The sequence below is a fragment of the Brienomyrus brachyistius genome, chromosome 18 (genome assembly GCF_023856365.1).
Source record: "Brienomyrus brachyistius isolate T26 chromosome 18, BBRACH_0.4, whole genome shotgun sequence".
NCBI lineage: Eukaryota > Metazoa > Chordata > Actinopteri > Osteoglossiformes > Mormyridae > Brienomyrus > Brienomyrus brachyistius.
The window spans coordinates 13,545,589-13,569,328 of record NC_064550.1 but is presented as its reverse complement, the minus strand read 5'-3'; the positions used below and the strand labels follow the sequence as shown (position 1 = coordinate 13,569,328).

The 23,740-nt window shown below is 42.4% G+C and overlaps 5 protein-coding genes across 13 annotated transcripts in view; 1 reads left to right on the top strand and 4 right to left on the bottom strand.

Annotated features, from left to right (window-relative positions):
• LOC125713113 (kelch-like protein 10) overlaps window positions 1-23,740 on the top strand; it is a 54,463-nt gene that overhangs the window by 392 nt on the left and 30,331 nt on the right. The window contains exons 2-6 of one of the 3 annotated variants that reach the window (XM_048984009.1): window positions 311-800; window positions 1,180-1,791; window positions 2,396-2,545; window positions 3,162-3,489; window positions 4,467-4,990. In XM_048984009.1, coding sequence (XP_048839966.1) covers window positions 311-800; window positions 1,180-1,791; window positions 2,396-2,545; window positions 3,162-3,489; window positions 4,467-4,522 — 1,636 coding nt within the window. In that variant the 3' untranslated portion in view covers window positions 4,523-4,990. Of the gene's footprint in view, window positions 1-310; window positions 801-1,179; window positions 1,792-2,395; window positions 2,546-3,161; window positions 3,490-4,466; window positions 4,991-23,740 lie in introns of those variants that run through there. The other 2 variants (XM_048984010.1, XM_048984012.1) reach the window with 2 other exon arrangements.
• Window positions 8,661-23,740, bottom strand: part of LOC125713129 (odorant receptor 131-2-like) — a 79,627-nt gene continuing 64,547 nt past the window's right edge. Inside the window, exons 1-3 of one of the 3 annotated variants that reach the window (XM_048984038.1) lie at window positions 12,626-12,673; window positions 11,111-11,811; window positions 8,661-9,345 (exon numbers count right to left, since the gene is read on the bottom strand). In XM_048984038.1, coding sequence (XP_048839995.1) covers window positions 9,317-9,345; window positions 11,111-11,801 — 720 coding nt within the window. In that variant the 5' untranslated portion in view covers window positions 11,802-11,811; window positions 12,626-12,673 and the 3' untranslated portion in view covers window positions 8,661-9,316. Of the gene's footprint in view, window positions 9,346-10,778; window positions 10,964-11,110; window positions 11,812-12,625; window positions 12,674-23,740 lie in introns of those variants that run through there. The other 2 variants (XM_048984034.1, XM_048984035.1) reach the window with 2 other exon arrangements.
• Window positions 16,236-23,740, bottom strand: part of LOC125713229 (odorant receptor 131-2-like) — a 77,573-nt gene continuing 70,068 nt past the window's right edge. Inside the window, exon 2 of the mRNA XM_048984199.1 lies at window positions 16,236-16,834. The gene's annotated coding sequence lies outside the window, so the exon portion shown is untranslated. The remainder of the gene's footprint in view (window positions 16,835-23,740) is intronic.
• Window positions 16,882-19,464, bottom strand: LOC125713119 (odorant receptor 131-2-like). Of its 2 annotated transcripts, none has more exons than XM_048984020.1 (2): window positions 19,095-19,464; window positions 16,882-18,196 (listed from the first exon to the last, which is right to left on the bottom strand). In XM_048984020.1, exon 2 carries the CDS (start codon window positions 18,184-18,186, stop codon window positions 17,221-17,223), a length of 966 nt encoding a protein of 321 aa, XP_048839977.1. In that variant the 5' UTR covers window positions 18,187-18,196; window positions 19,095-19,464; the 3' UTR covers window positions 16,882-17,220. The 2 variants fall into 2 exon arrangements, with proteins under 2 accessions (XP_048839977.1, XP_048839978.1); XM_048984021.1 differs by lacking the exon at window positions 19,095-19,464 and adding an exon at window positions 18,607-18,638.
• The window catches only part of LOC125713116 (odorant receptor 131-2-like), a 73,144-nt gene continuing 71,016 nt past the window's right edge, over window positions 21,613-23,740 (bottom strand). For 3 of the 4 annotated variants that reach the window (XM_048984017.1, XM_048984015.1, XM_048984016.1), the window contains exon 2: window positions 21,613-23,033. In XM_048984017.1, the coding sequence (XP_048839974.1) occupies window positions 22,058-23,023 (966 nt within the window). In that variant the 5' untranslated portion in view covers window positions 23,024-23,033 and the 3' untranslated portion in view covers window positions 21,613-22,057. Of the gene's footprint in view, window positions 23,034-23,443; window positions 23,500-23,740 lie in introns of all 4 variants that reach the window. The other variant, XM_048984018.1, reaches the window with a different exon arrangement.

Sequence of the window (23,740 nt, the reverse complement as noted above, 5' to 3'; positions counted from 1 at the left end):
AATAATAATAATGGTATAAATATATAAAAAGGGGACCATGTCAAACAGGCAAAACAAAGTATTCCGGGGGACTTGCCCACCAGCCCAAGTAAAATATATTAAAGGGGGAGCTACTGTTGGAAAAATAAGAATTAAAGCCCCAGGCCCCTAGTTCTTAAATGCCTATGAGATCATCTGTAGCAGGGGGTCCTTATCTCTGCTTAATTTCCATTTGGGGGTCCCTGGTTCAGAAGATTTAGAAAACCCCTTATTTAACTTTGCCTGCAAAACCGATATTTATTAGATGAGTCACTTCTGGATTGTGTTTCAGGGCTCTGTTCGCCAGTGACTGGAATGATTCAGGAAAGCGGGAGTACCAACTCCCAGGCATTTCCCCAGAAACACTGAGGCAGGTCATAGAGTATGCCTACACATACTCTGTGGTCATCACAGCTGAGAATGTGGAGAACCTCCTGGCAGCTGCTGATTATCTCAGTGTCTTGGGCATCGTGCAGCGCTGCTGTGATTTCCTGCATGAGCAGCTCTGCCTCAACAACTGCATTGGCCTTCTTAAAATCGCCGATGTCTACTGCGTAAACGAGCTGCACCAGTCTGCATTCAACTTAATCTTGAAAAACTTCAAGGAGGTTGCCATCAGCTCAAATGAGTTCCCAGAACTAAGTCTTGAACAACTTTCTGACATCATCGAGCAGGATGAGCTTAATGTCAGAGAAGAGGATGTGGTGTTTGAGGCCATCCTCCGGTGGATCGAGCACGAGCCTGCCACCCGAGAGGCCCACATTTCAGTCCTATTGGCCAAGGTGAGTATAGTTATACTATGTTCTCATTGACTTGTGTATATAACAATAGAATGCTCATTGAGTAAAGTCCTTATTACTGTAGCTACAGACTGAACCTCCATTTCCATGTCCCATAAGTGTACAACCAAGGCTTCCAGGTATTACACCTAGGAGGAGAGTGTAACAAATAATGGAAAACAAAACACTCAGATGTCTTACATTAAACAAGTGTTAGCTGACACATCTGAGACTTTCAAAGTAAATGGCTTCAGCTAAAGAAATAAAAATTTGCACTTACTGCTGTATCCTTAATGTTAGGAATTGCTCATCTCCAGAGATTCACAGAAAGCACTAAGGAACTCATGGGAATTCTCTCATTCTCTCATTGTTTCCTGTGTAGATTCGGATGGCTCGTATGGATCCGGAATACTTCATGAAAATCGTCAAAGCCAACGATCTAGTGAAGGCCAATGTGGCGTGCAGGCCAATCATCACTAATGTACTGAAGGTCATCTATGATCTTCATGATGAACGTCCACGATCTGATTTTGAGAACCCACTGATCCGCCCGCGCTTGCCCTCTGACATTTTGCTGGCTGTTGGTGGATGGAACATGCGCACGACAAACTGGATTGAAGCCTATGACACCCGGGCCGACCGCTGGGTGGATATAACACAGGGGCAGGAGACTCGCCAGTCCGGCCATGGCAGTGTGTGTTTAAATGGCTTCATGTATTGTTTTGGGGGTTATGATGGCCATAATTTCACCGATGCTGTGCTCAGATTTGACCCCGTCGCACGGACATGGCAGCACATGGCCCCTATGCACTGGCGCCGCTGTTGTGTCAGTGTGGCCGTAATTAACGGCTTCATCTATGTGATGGGTGGCCGTTTAGACGTGTCGCCTCTGAATATTGTAGAGCGATATGACCCAAATGCCAATGAGTGGACCATCATCCAGCCCATGCATGAGGAGCGACAGGATGCCAGTGCCACCACCCTGAATGGAAAGGTAGGTTAATAGGAGGGCGTCTGACTGTGGTTACCCTCATTTTCCCCTTGAAATTGATTATGTTACATACTCAGTAGCTCGCTTTGTCTTCAAATGGTTGATTTCAATCCATAATTGTTTATTCAGTAAACGTCAGTGTTTAGATAAAACATAAATGACCTTGCATTGTCGCTCTGCATTAGTGGCACATTGGGCAGTGCTGTGGTGTCCAGCTCTGTGTTTTTGCAATTTTGCCCACAGCCCAAGACTTGTGAGATACAATAACTGGTGTTAACGTAGGAGCTTTACCCAATTCCAGTCCTGGAGGGTCAGAATCCTAAACAATTTGCAGATTTCCCTATTCAAACAAACCTAGTGAACTTAATTAGCTGATTAAGCTGCGGTTCACAAGGGAAATGATCACAACTAACTGTAAATTCCCTACCAATGCCCATGTGCTTCCTGTGGTAGGCTCCAGGTTCACCACCACCCTGTACTGAATAGACTTTTATGGAAGGTGGATGGATTAAACATCCATTAGCTAAATGTACATTTACGCTTTCTAGATCTCCATCTCCAATCATGTACAGCATAACACACATCACTTGTGAACCATCTTTCCTAGATATACATTTGTGGGGGTAGCAATGGAGCTCAGACCACTTCCACTGCGGAGTGCTATGATCCACTCACGGGCGAATGGACCTTGATCGCTCCCATGCGCACTCGCCGACGTGGCCTTGGAGTAGCGGCATATCAGGGAAACATCTATGCGGTGAGTGATTCCTTTCTTGTACTCTGAAACAAAGGAGTCAAATCTCAAGATTTATCTGAGACTCATTTTTTGTCACTGCTGCTGTGTCACAGATTGTAATGCGCTTAAATCAAACAAAAGAATTCAGTGGATGAAATGACCTGCTGGGAAGGCCCATCTCAATACACATATGCTCCCTGCATATCTGGGTTATAAACGAATACGCTTAGTAAAGCTTAGATTTTTGATTACAGTTATATTCTGTAGTTCCAGACGTAATTGCTCTGTTTGTTTTTTTTTTCAGTGTCTGACTACAAGTATTATTTTTAGTACTAATAAAAATAATAATAAAAGCAAAATATATGATCATAAGAAGTATTTTTTTGATGTTTGACAGTTTTCGCTGAATTGTACAGGTTTTCTGTTGCCCAAATTCCCTTTTTTTCACTGCAGTTATGTTGACATGTATGTTGAACACAAATTAGTTATAAGCTTGTGTCCTATATAGACAATGGGAGGTTCTGTGCAGCCTGCTATTATAGGGCGATAATTCCTTAAGAGTTCCTGACTTCGAGAAAGCTGATATTTACTTATCTGTTTGGTACCCGAGTGATCACTTACCATTGGTGTCTCGCAGGTGGGCGGTACCAACGGGGCTCATCCAGTGCGGACTATGGAGGTCTATGACCCTGCAATTAACCAGTGGCACGCTGGGCCTCCCATGAGACAACAAAGAAGCTATTTCGGCATCGCAGTGGTGGACGGCTTGCTGTTTGCGATGGGAGGCTCCGATGGCTTCAAAGTAACTGCAAAAGTGGAATGTTTCAATGCAGTGAAAGGCAGCTGGTGCCGTGCGCAGGAAATGATTGCACCTAAGAGGAGCTTCAGCTGCTGCACAGTGCCTGCGCACCCCCGCTTCGTACAGTACGCTGCACCTCGCCCACCTGCCCCCATCTGCCTGCCTGGTGGGTAACCAGCTTATCATGTCTAACGTTAATGCTTCGTACATTAGACCTATATAACATGTGCCCTTGAGAGGTAAAGTGGGCTATCCCACAAAAACAAAGTTTTGAGAAAATGAGCTCCAAAGTTGAATAAAAAAAAAAAAAATCAGTGTGTCTATACCCTACAATTGATATGTATCATAGGTAGCACAGATCTCAGTATATTTAAAAGATAGATAGACCCTCAATAATTAATATTGGACAGTCATTTTTGACTGACATGTGGGATAGCCCACTTTACCTCTCAAGGGCACATATGATACCTACCGTTAATGTAATAACTGCCAATAATGTGCTAATTTTCCCCCTTAATGTAATAAAGGCTGATACAATAATATCTTGCCAATACCATACTAACATATTTGAATCAAAAACACACCACATTACTACATTATATACTTTATTACACAAAAAACGGGAAAATTGTTATGTTATTAGCAGTTATATTAACAGTAGTTTAGCTGCTACAGACAGCAGCTATTAGCTGCTATTAACAGCAGTGATTAGCTGCTACAAACCGTAACAATTGTGACATCACACAATTTCTTTTGACTGCTTATGATTGACTGCTGTACACACACACACACATATATATGTACATATGTATATGGTTGATTGTCCACAAAAATCAACTGTGATTAATCAGCCTGATCTCCAGACCAAAGAACTGTGAAAACCATTCTAACTTAACCTACAAGAAGCAATTCCTGAACACAAAGAAGAAGATGTGCTACGGCCCTGCTACACACACACACACACACACACACATATAAGGTATCTGTATCTTTGTGGGGACTCCATACTGAGTTCCAACCCACAACACAATTAATCAGTGAGGAAATTCATAGTATTATCTCTTGTTATGTTATTTTTTTAAATTATTTATAATGTATTTAAAAGCCTATGGCAAACAGTAAGTTAATGAATTGAAATTACAGGTAACCACGTGCTCAACAAGTGGCTGGCAGGGAACAAGGGAAACGCTACAGACTGACAACAGGGGAGGACAAGAAAGACTGACAACACGTGGGACGAGATGACCAATGACACCTACTGGCCAAACAGGGAAGGGACACAGAATGGGACAGTTAAATAACACTGGGATTCCCTGAAGGGTTTGGCATTCCCTGAAGGGTTTGGCATTCCCTGAAGCCAAGCTGTTAATTATTGTACTCCACGCCACCTATGGTGATTGAATTGCAATGCAATGATTATGTTGTTCTATAATCTTATTGAATAAGTGTTATAAGTTGTTAGAAGTTATTTTTGTATTCTTTTATACTTCATTTTTAACAGTGTGATTTTTGACCTGACAGCTTTGTTTGGCAGTAAAAAACTTTAAGGGGGCAGTTTAATGGCTCTATACACAGCAATATGTATAATGGCCAAAGTGTTCTTATTGAACATGCTTAATTTATTTTTGTATACAACGTTTCAATAAATGTCTTATTTGGAGAACAAAGGCTGGAAAAAATGTTATTTGTTGTCTGAAAACCAAAATAATTTTGAGAGCTTTGTACAATTTGTTAGCAGAATTACCTTATAGACCTAATACACTTTTGAATGCAATATAATTCTCCATGGCAGTAACCCAGCTGACTGGTGGAGCAAGTTCATTTTGTCTCTGCAAGACCTCAAAGTGAATTTGAAGATCATTGTCTCCACAAAGACTATGAAGATTTTCAGGAGATACATGGAATCCACAGTTTCTTCCATTAAACCTAGAGTGCAATCCAACAAAATGTTTCAATAACAAAATTTACATTTCAAAAAGTGGCTTCTGGTTTGTCAGATGGGCAGTGTGCATTCCATACCTACTTGTAGTCATCTAGTTCTTTTTGCAGGACACCCAGAAAGCTGAATACTGTAGCAGCAAACATTTCTGTTGGTAACAGCCATTAAAGAGATTCCTCCGTCCAAAATTGCCCCCTAGTGGTGGAATATTGCAACGCAAATAATGGAGATTTCACTTCACTGTATTTTACAGCTAACGAAAATGTAATGTGTGTGTGTATACATTTTTTGTTTCATACATTTAAATGTACATTTTTTATATAACAAACAACATTACTTTATAGTTGTTTAAAAGGCAGAAACTTCAATGTACACGAAGTCACCAATAAATTACATCTATTTATCCAACATGTTATATAATATACATACTGTGTTTGAAAACTTTTCAGTTTTACGATTTCAGGACAGATCAGCCACTCTATTAGGAACATTACGCTTTTTGGTTGCGGGTGTTAGCTTTGCTGCTGCTATTACAGTTTTTACCCATTGCTTGAACACTATAGACACATGCTTAAACCAAAGTAACGTAACTTGAAGTTGTTGTTACTATACCTTAAACAAAGTGCAACCATACCTTAAATAAAAGTTCTGGTTAGCACTTTAGTTGCAATTCTGCAACACACTCACTCCTTTCTACAACACACTTACTCCTGCACACTACACACTATGTCATACATAAGACACTTCATTCAAAAATGAAATCTCAGGGTACCAGTGGGAAAACACATCTATTCAAAATACAAAACACATTGGGCAATTGAAAATACTTAGACACACACCTGAAAATGCTTACTTACAAAATGGAACACCAATCAGCCAGCTACAAATACACCTCACTTAAGCCATTTTGAGAAGTTTGCAAGCATGGAAGCAGGGAGAGCTAGAGGCAGAGGTAGAGGAAGAGGAAGACAGGCAGAGAGAGAGAGGAGGAAGTGGTCGAAGAGGCTATGCAAGGACCATTATTTCTGATGACATAAGAGCAACTTTGGTGGACCATGTAATAAACCATGGCCTGACTATGAGGGAAGCTGGGCAGAGAGTCCACCCTAATCTAAGCCGTTTCACAGTTTCATCCATAATAAGGACATTCCGACTGGAAAACAGGTATGTCTTCAACTCTCTACTCTACTCAGACTGTATCTAGAGTATTTACAATACTGTACCATATCACATTGCCGTATCACATGTACTGTATTTCAGGGTGACTAATGCTCCTTTTTGAACAAAAGTAGTAGTTTTGTGAAACATACGATGATAACGTGTTGAGATGTTTCAGTACTGTGTATGGTATACACAGTAAAGCACATACAGTACTGTAAAAAAGAAGCAAACCGATAACAATTTGTGGTTGCATTTTTCTACAGAATGGCTAAAAGACCTACTGGGGGTGGACGGCCTGTTCATACAACAGCAGGAACTTGCCATTGTGAACCTAGTGAGAGCAAACAATGCAATCCGTCTCCACCAGCTACAGCAACAAATACTTGAAGATAGGCAGGTATTCAACAACATAAATCGAGTAAGCATTACCACTATCAGACGCATCCTGGTAAAGCACAACATGACCATGAAGCAACTGTACAGGGTCCCAATTGAGAGGAACAGTGTCAGGGTCAAAGGACTTCGACATGAATATGTACAGGTAAGTGTAACAGTCCTTTACATTTACAATACAGAATGGGTGCAGTCCAGTAACAGCTGAATATGTACCATTTGATCAGTACCACATAGATATATTCGGAAAGCTACACAGGTACCTGTGTGGTGGGGTGGGGCGGTTCTGTATGTGTAGTAGTCTAGTTGTGTGTTTTGAGTAATGCCATCTACAATATGTATTTTTTGTTGCAGAGAATCTTGGACGTGGATGGAGCTGCTCAGCCTCATGAATTTATTTACGTTGACGAGGCTGGATTCAACCTTAGCAAAAGTAGACGACGGGGACGTAATATACTTGGCCAAAGGACGATTGTGCACATCCCGGGGCAGCGGGGGAAATATCACATTGTGTGCCGCCATAAGCCTCCGAGGGCTATTGCACCATCATTCCAAACTGGGTCCATATAATGCGCAACACATAATCACATTTCTAGATGCACTTCATGATGCAGTTGTACAGGACAAACCAGAGCAGCCCAGGTTTGTTGTTGTCTGGGATAATGTCAGTTTCCATCGGGCTGCTATCATCCGGAACTGGTTCACCAACCATGATCAATTTGAAGTTGTGTATTTGCCCCCTTACTCGCCATTTCTCAACCCTATAGAAGAGTTTTTTTCTGCTTGGAGATGGCGCGTATATGACCGCCAACCACATGCCCGCACGCCTCTTCTGCAGGCAATGGAACAGGCCTGCGGAGACATTGAGGTAAGGTCAATCCATGGATGGATTCGGCACACAAGGGGATATTTTCCCCGATGCTTAGCAAGAGCAGACATTGCTTGTGATGTTGATGAGATCCTGTGGCCAGACCCCAACAGACGGCAGGATCCATAAGTCCACTTATGCACAATTGTGTGTTTCTGTGTTTACAGTAGTGTATTATTTGTTTTATTGTTGCTTTAACTGAATTTACTGTAAAGTACACGACTGTAATGTACAGTATTTAGTATTTCATTTTTTGGGGGGTGTGAAAACGTGCCTTCTGTGGAACTGAATAAAAACAGTGCAAACAAAAGCCTGCCGTGTTTTATATAAAGTAGACTAGTGTGTTGCTGCTGATTTGTAAGTGTATTCATATGATGCAAGTGGGTTTCATTTTGTCATTAGAGCGACATTTTGACAAAGGATTGTTAGGTTTTGATAGCAGAGTTTCAATTTGACATAGATGTGAATGGTTTATTTCCCAGTGTCGTGTCTTATTTTCTTGTGTGTGGAGTTTTGACATGATGAGCCAAGTTTTGCAAAACGTGTTCAAGCAACGGGCAAAAACTGTAATAATAGAAAAAGGTTTTTGAATTTTACATCATGATAAATGAGAACTATGTGTGATTACTAATTACTGTTGACTAATTTCCTGTCTGGACTTTTCCCCCCTCATTGTTAAAAGTCGTTATATGTCAGGGTGCCAGTCAGTGGCACAGACACGTTGGCCAGCTGGTCTATTCATTCAGAACCAGTCCATCAATTAGAGAATTCAGCACCACGGACAGTGATCTGTGCTACTATGACGTCAGGTCCTTTCATTGGCTCTATATATTTTTCTAGAAATAACTAAATGGCTCTTTTGTAGAAATATCTATCCAGAGACTTGGTTCCTGTACGAAGAGAATATTTTATTTTTATTCAGGCTATAAAATTACAGAAAATCAGCTATGCATGTGATCTCCCCTTTACTCCTTAAGCAGGGCACACGCACATCAACAAGTACCAATGCAGCAAATGCAGATGAACAATTTCTCACAGCTTCAGAAGAAGTCAGATTACTATGTAATTCAGAGATTGTCCAAGACTTCTGCTAGAACATTTTCTACATTTGAGCCTAATTTCAAAATAAATGGCACCTGGGTGTATTAAAAAAAGGTATCCTGGACAAACCTTTATACACGGACATTAATAACAAGGGATCCTTACTTGTCAGGTGTGACTTGGGAATATAAGCACACCAATGATGTCACTGAAATTTAAAAAACGAAAATTAACTCTGTGGAGATGTGCGTATGTCAGCAGCCCGAAAACAGCACCATCTAATGATTGAACATCTGTATTTTGATCTCCTGCAGTGTTCAATCAACACCACAAGGGGGTGCTGAAATAACATATGAATCAATTGTGATATGGTACAGTACAGTGGGTAACACAAAGCCCTGATGTAAATTTTTATAATCACTTTAAGGCTGCAGAAACAAATGATGAAAATTAGCGCTAATAAGTAGCTCCTGAGTTAGGTATAAAAGTCCTGGACTGGCCCTGCTGTCCATAATTATTAAACCGAGAGCTGATAGGTGAGATTCCAGTAGTTTTGAGAACGGAGTTGTTGTTGTTGTTGTTCGAAAAGCTTTAGCAGGAGCTCATCTCACTGGTGTTTCCTGAGAAACAGAGGCAAAGGGGCTAAGGTCATGTCTGAGGGAATGGCTTCATCAGCAACTGTGGACTAAAGGGCATATATCTTGCTTTTAGATGTTAGGTGACACAGCCAGCAGCCTGCAGCAATGGAAATGTCCATTAAAGTCATGAACAAGCAGTATTTCCCAAAAATAAACAACATGGTGAGAAGAGCCCAGTGGTCTACTGTATATGGGGGGTTTTCCTGGTGTAGTCACATGATCACACATCCTTCACCCTTTTATCAAAGCAAGGATTCAGTCTCAAGTCATGTTAATATTGTGGTAGTTAAATGTTGTAATCAATATAAATAATAGTTAGGGTTGTGGTACTACAGGAAGACAACATTTTATGAGATTTCAGGCTTAGGCACTAACTCCAGTCTCTAGCTTTTGGAACAACAAAATTTCCCTGCTAAGCTGTTGAGTGCGTGATGATTACAGAGGCTGAACGTGCTCCCTGCTCTGGGGAAGGACCTCCATCATGTGGGAGCCTGAGCTGGTCCTGCCTCCACACCTCTCCCCTATGCTGCCATTAACACTCATCAATTATTAATGTCAGTCCTGTGATAGACGGCTTGTTTGTTCTGCTGCTGAGCAAACAGGGCTTCCCTGTGGAGATGAGCTGCCTTGTGACAGTGCGGGACCCCACAGATCTCAGCCTGGGCCTAGTCAGTGCTGAGGCCTTCTGAACAACAGGCCTGATTGCAGCCTTAGTCTGGCCTAATGGAAAAACCACATACACTCCAGTACTTGCACTTGCAATACTAACTGTGAATGCAGTCACTAACACCTGTTAACATGCCTCGACTTGTATCTGTGCCTCTCTTATTTTACAAAAATGCCTGTGTGTGACTCAACTGCAGGGAGCACAGCAGCTAATATATGGATCAGTACCTCAGAGCTTGCAGGTTATACTTCTGGGAAGCGCTGGTGAATTGCAGTGGAATTTACCATGTGCTATCTGGCCTAAGGAGCTTATACTACAGTGGGATATTCCGCTTGCATAATACCTGCAGATATGAGTTATACAGGTAACAGTACAGATTCACTGAACTGTAGACAAACTGCAGGTTATATTAGCTGATGTGCTTTGGTCATTCAAATCATCATCTATCTGAGTCACCCTGGATCTGCTGGGAGTGTAAGCGGCAGTATTACTGTCACGTCATGGGTTTGTGTTTACAGGTTTGTTTAATTTATGTACTGAAACTTCCCTGGGACCCCGACTGGATAAATGGTTAAAAGATCGATTGGCTGATAGAATCTTAGCTGATTATACTATGATTAGATTTTTCAGCAAGTACAAACATGCACACGGAATTTTACTTGGTACAAAAGGTGTGGATATAAGGACACACTGGCATGGCTCTATATACATGAACTGACTAGAGGGTAAAATATGTAAGACAGTACTGAGTAACAAGCATAATGTCAAGGTGCCATAGAGCGAAACTAATGCCTCAGTGCCAAGTCTTTGGAACTAAATGAGGAGCATCTGGTTGAATCTTCTTATCCAGGCCACAAACAGCATAGTGTTTCAATGCCTGGAAGAAGTTCTGGTCCCTCAAACCATAGATCAATGGGCTCAGGCATCGTGGAGCTATCATGAAGACAACAAAATTGACAATGCGGATTTTGGCGTAGATTACCACGCTGATCTGTAACACAGCCATCTCCACGAAAGGCGTAAGTAGCTGTATGAGGCAAAGGAGAAGCTGGATGGCATGGAGAGCCACTGTCCTCGTACCTTTGGCGCTTGACTTGCTGTTGTCACCAGAGGCAGACCGGGCAGCTGCAGCCACCTTGACGTATGTGAAGGCGATGACCATGGACATGAGCAAGAAATAGAATTTGAACACAGCAATTTGGAGGTACTTCTGCCACTCAATCACAATCAGTGCATCCATGGAGCACAAGACTCTCATGCTGAGCTGCTTAACTGAGACTGAGGCTGTGCAAGAAAAGATGATGACGAGGGCAGGTACACAGCCCAGCCCCCAAATGAGGAGCAGGCCCACCACTCTAATCCTCGGCGTGGAGATGGCAGCGTGCCTTAGGGGCTTACACACAGCCACATAGCGCTCCAGGCACATGGCCACCAAGGTCAGAGGCGTGCAGAAATCCAACCAGGTCATCATCAGGTTGAGCACTATACAGACCTCAAAGGGGATCACCACACCATAGTGCATAAACAGCACAGCCAGGTTTGTCGTCACCATCACCGAGGAATCCACAAAGAGCATGTGGGCAAAAAGGATATAGCGGGTATCAGTGCGAAAGGCCTCCTTCATGAAGAAGGTGAAGATCATGAGGCCGTTGATGTATAAGAAGATGCCCACCAGCACCTGAATGATTATCACATCGAGCATGAAACGCTTTGGAGGGACAGTATCTGATGATTTGCTGCCATTGGTTATTCCTGTCATATTGTCTGCCATTTTGAGTTTCCTGGGAACAAAGAGAAGGGGAAAATGAGCAGATGGTTTTCCTTTATTATTTTTGGTAAACACTGTTATCACTAGGCTGTAAGATTTAAAACGGCCCCTGAAATCTATTGAACAGCCTGAGAAACATGATCATTTTCCTGCTTATTTTATGAATATGTCATATACATAGGTACTGAAATGATTCCCAAAAGCCTTGGAAAATCATTGTCCACTGTATTGACATCCACGACATATCCTGAGGAACAGGAGAGCATTCTGGAAACGGGCAGAGTGTGCCTTTACGCTCCATGTGCTGCCTGAAGTAACCCTCAGTACCTCTCTTATGAGCTGAGTCCCTACGAGACTCTGCCTTTCTATATAGCTGCTACATTGAACTATGATTCACACAACATCCCAAACCTGCACGTTTGTTGAGTCGTGATTCCAAGAATTTCAGTACTATTCCCTGCTTTTCCCTGTCAGAATATCAGGGTCATTTTTTTGGATACGTCTGCTTTCTGCATTGTGCAATTTAAGTATCAAAACATTCCATGTAACAAATTTCACTGATTTTTTTACGTTTATGTTTGAGGTCATAAGTATGTCAAGGCCTCCTACAACTGAAAAGTGATATCATCCGAAAATCAATCTGGCTGTTATAAAAGTGTTAATCTATTATGAATAAAGTATACAAAGTTATCAGACAGTCTGATTGGCTAATATTAGCTACATGAGAAGAGAACATTGTAAGACCATAAAAGTATTAGTCAGTGTTTTGATTTTAGGTACTCAGTCAGATCAAAATTCCCTCTCCTGAATCACGAACGTTACATTACCTTTTATGCGCTTTGAAGTGTCCTCAGTAAACAATACTGGTAAGAAACAGTTATTCTGGCCAAACCTTTATACACAGACACCAATGACATGGGATCCTTACTTCTCAGGTGTAATCCTGGGAATAGAAGCACACCAATGATGTCACTGAAAATCAAAAACAAGAAATGGACTCTCTGGAGATGAGTGTATATCAGCAGCTTGAAAACATCGCCATCTAGTGATTAAACATCTGCATTTTGTTCTCCAGCATTTTGATCAACCAACACCATAGGGTACAGTTCTCCAATAGGCCTTTGGCCCCAGATTTCATCATCATGCTTTGTAACTCACACTTGTTGGGATTATTGTGTACTGTCAGTCATGGGCAGCAGGAATTGCTAAACAATGCAGTGGTGAAGTGTCATGGTTTGGTGAATACTGGTGATTTGCAGAGAAAAGATTTAATAGTCAGTGAGCGAAAGGTGTTTAAATCTGGTGAAGATTATGGGAGCTATAGGTGTCTAACAGACAACAGAACTACACAGGTAACCCTAAAGGAAACACATGAGTTGACTGAAAATAAGAACTTTCATTAAGGTGTAGCTCATGAGTTATGTATAGAAGTCCTGGACCGGCTCTGCTGCCCAGGATTTACATGGCTATAGATCCATCTATTTTCTGTCCGCTTATCCTGTCTGGGGTCACAGGGGGTCAGGAGCCTTGTGGCCCATAGGAGGGAACGACCCAAGATGGTGTACCAACCCATCAGAGGACACATTCACAGAACAGTCACACTTATGGGTAGTTTGGTAACCCCAACTCACCTTAACATATATTTAGGCTGTGAAGGACAAGTCAAAAGCAAATGACATGGTTGAGCGGTAGGTTCTGGGTCGTATATGGTGGGAAATACATTTTCCTGGTATCATTTAGGCCCAGTCAGCCACTTTTAGGGCAAAGCAAATGCCAATAGTTACAAGGTCATTCTGAATGATCATCTGTGTCACAGTGAAGTGTGGAATATTCCAGGTGGCGAAGTCCCCAGCCACAGGGCACAACTGTGACTTAATGTGTCCATAAGCACAATACAAGCCCCCTGCCATGACTATCAGAGTCACTTTATTGCAATCAGATAAATAAAGGACACAGCAAAACTACCTCAGACAATGTTTTTTCATCGTTTTTCCCATAACACCAGATGATGGAAGAATGATGTCACATCCCTCCAACAGAGTTTCATACGCCTCTACTGATTGCTTTTGATAGTTCAGATGGGCTTTTTACTTTGGCATTACATGTATTTATCTCCCATAACCACTCAAATATATACAGTCATGGCCGAAATTATTGGCACCCCTGGAATTTTTCCAGAAAATTCACCATTTCTCCAAGAAAATTGTTACAATTAGAAATATTTCGGTATACACATGTTTATTTCATTTATGTGTATTGGAACAACATCAAAAAAACTGAGAAAAAAGCCAAATTTGACATCATTTCACACAGAATTCCAAAAATAGGCCAGACAAAATTATTGGCACTTAAATTGGGCAAAATCGATGGCAAATCATTTTATTTCAAGCATATGATGCTCATTTGAACGGACCTGTGGCAAGAAACAGGTGCTGGCAATATAGCAAACACTCCTGACACCAGTTAAAATGGAGAAAAGTTGACTCAACCTTTCTGTTGTGTGTCTGTGTGCCACACTAAGCATGGAGAACAGAGAGAAGAGAATTGTCTGAGGACTTGAGAACAAAAATTGTGGAAAAATATCAACAATCTCAAGGCTACAAGTCGATCTCCAGAGATCTTCATGTTCCTCTGTCCACTGTGCACAACATAGTCAAGAAGTTCACAAGACATGGCACTGTAGCTAATCTCCCTGGACGTGGACGGAAGAGAAAGATTGATAAAAGACTGCAATGAAGGATAGTCCGAATGGTGGATAAACAGCCACAATCAACTTCTAAACAAATTCAAGCTGTTCTGCAGACTCAGGGTGAAACAGTGTCAGGTCGATCTATCCATCGACATCTGAACAAAAAGAAACACGATGGCAGGAGACCCAGAAGGACACAGAAACATAAAAAAGCCAGACTGGAGTTTTCCAAAATGTACTTGAGGAAGCCAAAATCCTTCTGGGAGAACGTCTTGTGGACAGATGAGACCAAAGTAGAGCTGTTTGGTAAAGCTCATCATTCTACTGTTTACAGAAAACGAAATGAGGCCTTTTGAAGAAAAGAACACGATGTACTGGAGAGTTCTGAAGTGGCCAGCAATGAGTCCGGATCTAAATCTGATTGAACACTTATGGAGAGATCTCAGAATTGCTGTTGGGAGAAGGCAGCCTTCATATCTGAGAGACCTTGAGCAGTTTGCAAAAGAAGAGTGGTCAAAAATTCCAGGTGAGGGGTGTAACAAGCTTGTTGATGGCTATAGGAAGCGATTGATTTCAGTTATTTTTTTACAAAGGACGCGCAACCAAATATTAAGCTGAGGCTGCCAATAATTTTGTCCGGACCAGTTTTTGAGATTTGTCTGAAATGATATCAAATTTGGCTTATTTTCTATGTTTTTTTGTTGTTGTTCCAATGCATATAAAGGAAATAAACATGTGTATACCAAAACATTTATAATTTTAACAATTATCTGGGAGAAATGGTGCATTTTCTGGAAAAATTCCAGGAGTGCCGATAATTTGTTGTAGTCAATATAAATAATATTTAGGGTTGTGGTACTACAGGAAGACAACATTTTATGAGATTTCAGGCTTAGGCACTAACTCCAGTCTCTAGTTAGTGGAACAGCAGAATTTCCCTGCTGAGCTGTCGAGTGCGTGATGATTACAGAGGCTGAACGTGCTCCCTGCTCTGGGGAAGGACCTCCATCATGTGGGAACCTGAGCTGGTCCTGCCTCCACACCTCTCCCCTGTGCTGCCATTAACACTCATCAATTATTAATGTCAGTCCTGTGATGGACGGCTTGTTTGTTCTGCTGCTGAGCAAACAGGGCTTCCCTGTGGAGATGAGCTGCCTTGTGACAGTGCTGGACCCCACAGCTCTCTGCCTGGGCCTAGTCAGTGCTGAGGCCTTCTGAACAACAGGCCTGATTGCAGCCTTAATGTGACCTAATGAAAACACCACATACACTCTGCTGCCTGCACATGCAGTGCTGAAGAAGTAATAACTGTGAATACAGTGGGCAACACCTGTTAACGTGCTTCGAGTTGTATCTTTGCCTTTCTAATTTCATGAAAATTCCTGTGTGTGACTCAGCTGCAGGGAGCACAGCAGCTAATAGATGTATCAGTACCTCAGAGCTTGCAGGTTATATTTGCGGGAAGCGCTGGTGAATTGCAGCTGACAAATGAAGACTTTTTTCGGTCTTTTGCATGACTCTAAAAGTTAGAGTATGGAAATCGCCATGTGCTGCATGGCCTTAAGGAGCTTATACAACATTAAGATGTTCCTTATGTACGATACCTGCAGATATGAGTTATTCAGGGAACAGTTCAGGTTCACTGAACTGTAAACAAAGTGTAGGTGTTAAGGAATGGGGTGCTTCTGCTATGAACTCAGGGGCATGGTACAGACAGGAAAGGAAGGTGGCGACAATCCGCTTACGGCTCCGCAGCATGGGTTTATTCACAGAAAGTGAGAACACTATAGGAACACTACAAACATGGCCTTGAGGAGCTTATACAACATTAAGATGGTCCATATGTACGATACCTTCAGATTTGAGTTATACAGGTAACAGTACAGATTCACTGAACTCTATACAAACTGCAGGTTATATTAGCTGATATGCTTTGGTCATTCAGATCATCAGCTGTCATCCTGGATCTGCTGGGAAGGTCAAAGGCAGCATTACTGTCAGGTCACAGGTCATCTCTACAGCTCTGGTAAGTTTATGGACTGAAAGTTCCTTGTGACCCTGATCTGGAAAAGCAGTAGAAGGATGGGTGGGCTGGGAAAACCTTAGCTTATTCTTTTAAAATGAATATTAGATGAAGCATGAAGATGAGTGTGATTTCAAAATTAAACCACATGCAGAGACCAACGAAAAAGCGCAATTTAGTTATTAGCATTTAACACATCATAATGACATTCAAATGAGGAATATGCAGTTAAACTTTGCATAATAATAATAATAATAATAATAATAATAATAATAATAATAGGGGCGGCATGGTGGTGCAGTGGTTAGCACTATTGCTTTGCACCTCTGGGACTCAGGTTCGAGTGGCCGCCTGGGTCACATGTATGTGGAGTTTGCATGTTCTCCCCATGTCGTCGTGGGGTTTCCTCCGGGTACTCCGGTTTCCCCCCACAGTCCAAAAACATGCTCAGGCTAATTGGAGTTGCTAAATTCTGTGCATGTGTGAGTGAATGGTGTGTGAGTGTGCCCAGTGATGGGCTGGCCCCCCATCCTGGGTTGTTCCCTGCCTCGTGCCCATTGCTTCCGGGATAGGCTCCGGACCAACCACGACCCAGTAGGATAAGCGGTTTGGAAAATGGATGGATGGATGGATGGACAATAATAATAACAATAGCCAATATATACAGTCTTATCCAGTCTTATCCAGTGTCTCTCATTGCTTCCTTCACATTAATGCCTCAGATCCACCTTCCTGGAATGAGAAGCAGCTGGTTGAACCTTCTTATCCAGGCCACAAACAGCATAGTGTTTCAATGCCTGGAAGAAATTCTGGTCCCTCAAACCATAGATCAATGAACTCAGGCAACGCGGCGCTATCACAAACATTATGAAATTCACAAAACGGATATAGATGTAGATCACCACGCTGATCTTTAGCAGAGCCATGTCCACAAAAGGCGTAAGTAGCTGTATGAGGCAAAGGAGAAGCTGGATGGCATGGAGAGCCACTGTCCTCGTACCTTTGGCGCTTGACTTGCTGTTTTTACCAGAGGCAGACCGGGCAGCCGCAGCCACCTTGACGTACGTGAAGGCGATGACCATGGACATGAGCAAGAAATAGAATTTGAACACAGCAATTTGGAGGTACTTCTGCCACTCAATCACAATCAGTGCATCCAAGGAGCACAAGACTCTCATGGTGAGCTGCTTCACTGAGACCAAGGCTGCGAAGGAAAGGAGGATGACGAGGGCAGGTACACAGCCCAGCCCCCAAATGAGGAGCAGGCCCACCACTCTAATCCTCGGCGTGGAGATGGCAGCGTGCCTTAGGGGCTTACACACAGCCACATAGCGCTCCAGGCACATGGCCACCAAGGTCAGAGGCGTGGAAAATTCCAGCCACATCATGACCAAGTTGAGCACTATGCAGGACTCATAGGGGATCGTCACTCTGTAGTAGGTCAGCAGCGCAATCAAGCTGGTCACCACCAGCAGTGAGGAATCCACAAAGAGCATGTGGGCAAAAAGGATATAGCGGGTATCAGTGCGAAAGGCCTCCTTCATGAAGAAGGTGAAGATCATGAGGCCGTTGATGTATAAGAAGATGCCCACCAGCACCTCTGTGATGAGAGGCCCGAATGAGAGAATTTCTGACCATTTGCTGCCATCCACTATTCCTGTCGAATTCTCCACCATTTTCAGTGTCCTGGGAGCAAAGAGAAGGAGAAAATGTGCAAATTGAGTTTTTTTCTTTTCAGCCAACAACATGTCACCACTGGACTGTCAGGTTGTACAGACCTGCTGAAATGTACTGAACACGCTAAATAATGGGGCCCTTTTCCTGCTTGTTTTACAAATGCACCATAAAAATATAGTCAGTGTGTACATATTGAAATGAATCCTATAAGTCTTGGAAAGTCAATGTTCACTATATTAACATCAGTCAGACATCCTGAGGAACAGGAGAGCATTCTGGAAACGGGCAGAGTGTGCCTTTATGCTCCATGTGCTGCCTGAAGTAACCCTCAGTACCTCTCTTATGAGCTGAGTCCCTACGAGTCTCTGCCTTTCTATATAGCTGCTACATTGAACTATGATTCACACAACATTCCAAACCTGCACGTTTGCCGAGTCCTGATTCCGAGAATTTCAGCACTATCCCCTGCTTTTCCCTGTCAGAATATCAGTCATTTTTTTGTATGTACCTGCATTTTACATTATGTATTTTAACAGGAAGTCCAAGAGTCAGTCTCAAAACATTTCAAGTGACTAATTTGATTTATTTCTCATTTTATTTTGAAGGTCATAAGCATGTCAAGTCATCCTACAAATGAAAGGGTGATTCTATCCTAATTACTACCTGATTGTTATATAATCTAATAACTTCCTGAGTATTATATAATATATGTGGTATTTTGTTATAAATATAGCGCAAAATGTTATCAGTCTAATTAGCTAAGTATATGACATTTGGCTTGCAGTAAAGCACATAGTATGAAAAAGAAAGAACATTGTAAGACTCTAAAAGAATAACTCTGTGATTTGATTTCAGGTAATTAGTCAGATCAAAAACTCCCTCTCCTGACCTATGAACATTACATTACCTATTGCGCGCTTTGAGGGGTCCTCAATGAGCAATACTGGTAAGAAAAAGGTATCCTGGACAAACCTTTATACATGGACTTTAATGACAAGGGATCCTTACTTGTCAGGTGTGTCTTGGGAATATAAGCACACCAATGATGTCACTGAAATTTAAAAAACAAAAATTAACTCTGTAGAGACGTGCGTATGTCAGCAGCCTGAAAACAGCACCATCTAATGACTAAACATCTGCATTTTGATCTCCTGCAGTGTTCAATCAACACCACAAGGGGGTGCTGAAATAACATATGAATCAATTGTGATATGGTACAGTACAGTGGGTAACACAAAGCCCTGATGTACATTTTTATAATCACTTTAAGGCTGTAGAAACAAATGACAAGCGGTTAGGTTTGTAATTGGGAGGATGGGTTTAAAACTGCAATATAGCTTGGACTGACATTGAACTTAAGGTCCCCCCTATGACAAAGTGATTAGTCTTGTGTACTTGTAGGTGTGCAATAGGGAGTAGAACTCTACATATTACCCTAAAGAAAAACCATGAGTTGATAAAAATAAGTGCTAATAAGTAGCTCCTGAGTTACGTATAAAAGTCCTGGACTGGCCCAGCTGTCCATAATTATTAAACCGAGAGCTGATAGGTGAGATTCCAGTAGTTTTGAGAACAGGGTTGTTGTTGTTGTTGTTGTTGTTGTTCGAAAAGCTTTAGCAGGAGCTCATCTCACTGGTGTTTCCTGAGAAACAGAGGCAAAGGGACTAAGGTCATGTCTGAGGGAATGGCTTCATCAGCAACTGTGGACTAAAGGGCATATATCTTGCATTTAGATGTTAGGTGACACAGCCAGCAACCTGCAGCAATGGAAATGTCCATTAAAGTCATGAACAAGCAGTATTTCCCAAAAATAAACAACATGGTGAGAAGAGCCCAGTGGTCTACTGTATATGGGGGTTTTCCCGGTGTAGTCACATGATCACACATCCTTCACCCTTTTATCAAAGCAAGGATTCAGTCTCAAGTCATGTTAATATTGTGGTAGTTAAATGTTGTAGTCAATATAAATAATAGTTAGGGATGTGGTACTACAGGAAGACAACATTTTATGAGATTTCAGGCTTAGGCACTAACTCCAGTCTCTAGTTAGTGGAACAGCAGAATTTCCCTGCTGAGCTGTCGAGTGCATGATGATTACAGAGGCTGAACGTGCTCCCTGCTCTGGGGAAGGACCTCCATCATGTGGAAGCCTGAGCTGGTCCTGCCTCCACACCTCTCCCCTGTGCTGCCATTAACACTCATCAATTATTAATGTCAGTCCTGTGATAGACGGCTTGTTTGTTCTGCTGCTGAGCAAACAGGGCTTCCCTGTGGAGATGAGCTACCTTGTGACAGTGCTGGACCCCACAGATCTCAGCCTGGGCCTAGTCAGTGCTGAGGCCTTATGACCAACAGGCCTAATTGCAGCCTTAATGTGACCTAATGAAAACACCACATACACTCTGCTGCCTGCACATGCAGTGCTGAAGAAGTAATAACTGTGAATACAGTGGCCAATACCTGCTAACATGCTTCGAGTTGTATCTTTGCCTTTCTAATTTCATGAAAATTCCTGTGTGTGACTCAGCTGCACGGAGCACAGCAGCTAATAGATGTATCAGTACCTCAGAGCTTGCAGGTTATATTTGCGGGAAGCGCTGGTGAATTGCAGCTGACAAATGAAGACTTTTTTCGGTCTTTTGCATGACTCTAAAAGTTAGAGTATGGAAATCGCCATGTGCTGCATGGCCTTAAGGAGCTTATACAACATTAAGATGTTCCTTATGTACGATACCTGCAGATATGAGTTATTCAGGGAACAGTTCAGGTTCACTGAACTGTAAACAAAGTGTAGGTGTTAAGGAATGGGGTGCTTCTGCTATGAACTCAGGGGCATGGTACAGACTGGAAAGGAAGGTGGCGACAATCCGCTTACGGCTCCGCAGCATGGGTTTATTCACAGAAAGTGAGAACACTATAGGAACACTACAAACATGGCCTTGAGGAGCTTATACAACATTAAGATGGTCCATATGTACGATACCTTCAGATTTGAGTTATACAGGTAACAGTACAGATTCACTGAACTCTTTCCAAACTGCAGGTTATATTAGCTGATATGCTTTGGTCATTCAGATCATCAGCTGTCATCCTGGATCTGCTGGGAAGGTCAAAGGCAGCATTACTGTCAGGTCACAGGTCATCTCTACAGCTCTGGTAAGTTTATGGACTGAAAGTTCCTTGTGACCCTGATCTGGAAAAGCAGTAGAAGGATGGGTGGGCTGGGAAAACCTTAGCTTATTCTTTTAAAATGAATATTAGATGAAGCATGAAGATGAGTGTGATTTCAAAATTAAACCACATGCAGAGACCAACGAAAAAGCGCAATTTAGTTATTAGCATTTAACACATCATAATGACATTCAAATGAGGAATAGGCAGTTAAACTTTGCAGCATAATAATAATAATAATAATAATAATAATAATAATAATAATAATAATAGGGGCGGCATGGTGGTGCAGTGGTTAGCACTATTGCTTCACACCTCTGGGACTCAGGTTCGAGTCTCGGACTGAGTCACATGTGTGTGGAGTTTGCATGTTCTCCCCATGTCGTCGTGGGGTTTCCTCCGGTTTCCCCCCACAGTCCAAAAACATGCTGAGGCTAATTGGACTTGCTAAATTGCCCATAGGTGTGCATGTGTGAGTGAATGGTGTGTGAGTGTGCCCTGCGATGGGCTGGACCCCCATGCTGGGTTGTTCCCTGCCTCGTGCCCATTGCTTCCGGGATAGGCTCCGGACCAACCACGACCCAGTAGGATAAGCGGTTTGGAAAATGGATGGATGGATGGATGGACAATAATAATAACAATAGCCAATATGTACAGTCTATCCAGTCTTATCCAGTGTCTCTCATTGCTTCCTTCACATTAATGCCTCAGATCCACCTTCCTGGAATGAGAAGCAGCTGGTTGAACCTTCTTATCCAGGCCACAAACAGCATAGTGTTTCAATGCCTGGAAGAAATTCTGGTCCCTCAAACCATAGATCAATGAACTCAGGCAACGCGGCGCTATCACAAACATTATGAAATTCACAAAACGGATATAGATGTAGATCACCACGCTGATCTTTAGCAGAGCCATGTCCACAAAAGGCGTAAGTAGCTGTATGAGGCAAAGGAGAAGCTGGATGGCATGGAGAGCCACTGTCCTCGTACCTTTGGCGCTTGACTTGCTGTTTTTACCAGAGGCAGACCGGGCAGCCGCAGCCACCTTGACGTACGTGAAGGCGATGACCATGGACATGAGCAAGAAATAGAATTTGAACACAGCAATTTGGAGGTACTTCTGCCACTCAATCACAATCAGTGCATCCAAGGAGCACAAGACTCTCATGCTGAGCTGCTTAACTGAGACTGAGGCTGTGCAAGAAAAGATGATGACGAGGGCAGGTACACAGCCCGGCCCCCAAATGAGGAGCAGGCCCACCACTCTAATCCTCGGCGTGGAGATGGCAGCGTGCCTTAGGGGTTTACACACAGCCACATAGCGCTCCAGGCACATGGCCACCAAGGTCAGAGGCGTGCAGAATTCTAGCCAGACCAAGACCAGGTTAAGCACTATGCAGGACTCATAGGGGATCGCCACTCTGTAGTAGGTCAGCAGCGCAACCAAGCTGGTCACCACCAGCAGTGAGGAATCCACAAAGAGCATGTGGGCAAAAAGGATATAGCGGGTATCAGTGCGAAAGGCCTCCTTCATGAAGAAGGTGAAGATCATGAGGCCGTTGATGTATAAGAAGATGCCCACCAGCACCTCTGTGATGAGAGGCCCGAATGAGAGAATTTCTGACCATTTGCTGCCATCCACTATTCCTGTCGAATTCTCCACCATTTTCAGTGTCCTGGGAGCAAAGAGAAGGAGAAAATGTGCAAATTGAGTTTTTTTCTTTTCAGCGAACAGCATGTCACCACTGGACTGTCAGGTTGTACAGACCTGCTGAAATGTACTGAACATGCTAAATAATGGGGCCCTTTTCCTGCTTGTTTTACAAATGCACCATAAAAATATAGTCAGTGTGTACATATTGAAATTAAAACTATAAGCCTTGGAAAGTCAATGATCACTATATTAACATCAGTCAGACATCCTGAGGAACAGGAGAGCATTCTGGAAATGGGCAGAGTGTGCCTTTATGCTCCATGTGCTGCCTGAAGTAACCCTCAGTACCTCTCTTATGAGCTGAGTCCCTACGAGTCTCTGCCTTTCTATATAGCTGCTACATTGAACTATGATTCACACAACATTCCAAACCTGCACGTTTGCCGAGTCCTGATTCCGAGAATTTCAGCACTATCCCCTGCTTTTCCCTGTCAGAATATCAGAGTCATTTTTTTGTATGTACCTGCATTTTACATTATGTATTTTAACAGGAAGTCCAAGAGTCAGTCTCAAAACATTTCAAGTAACTAATTTGATTTATTTCTCATTTTATTTTGAAGGTCATAAGCATGTCAAGTCATCCTACAAATGAAAGGGTGATTCTATCCTAATAACTACCTGATTGTTATATAATCTAATAACTTCCTGAGTAATAATATATGTGGTATT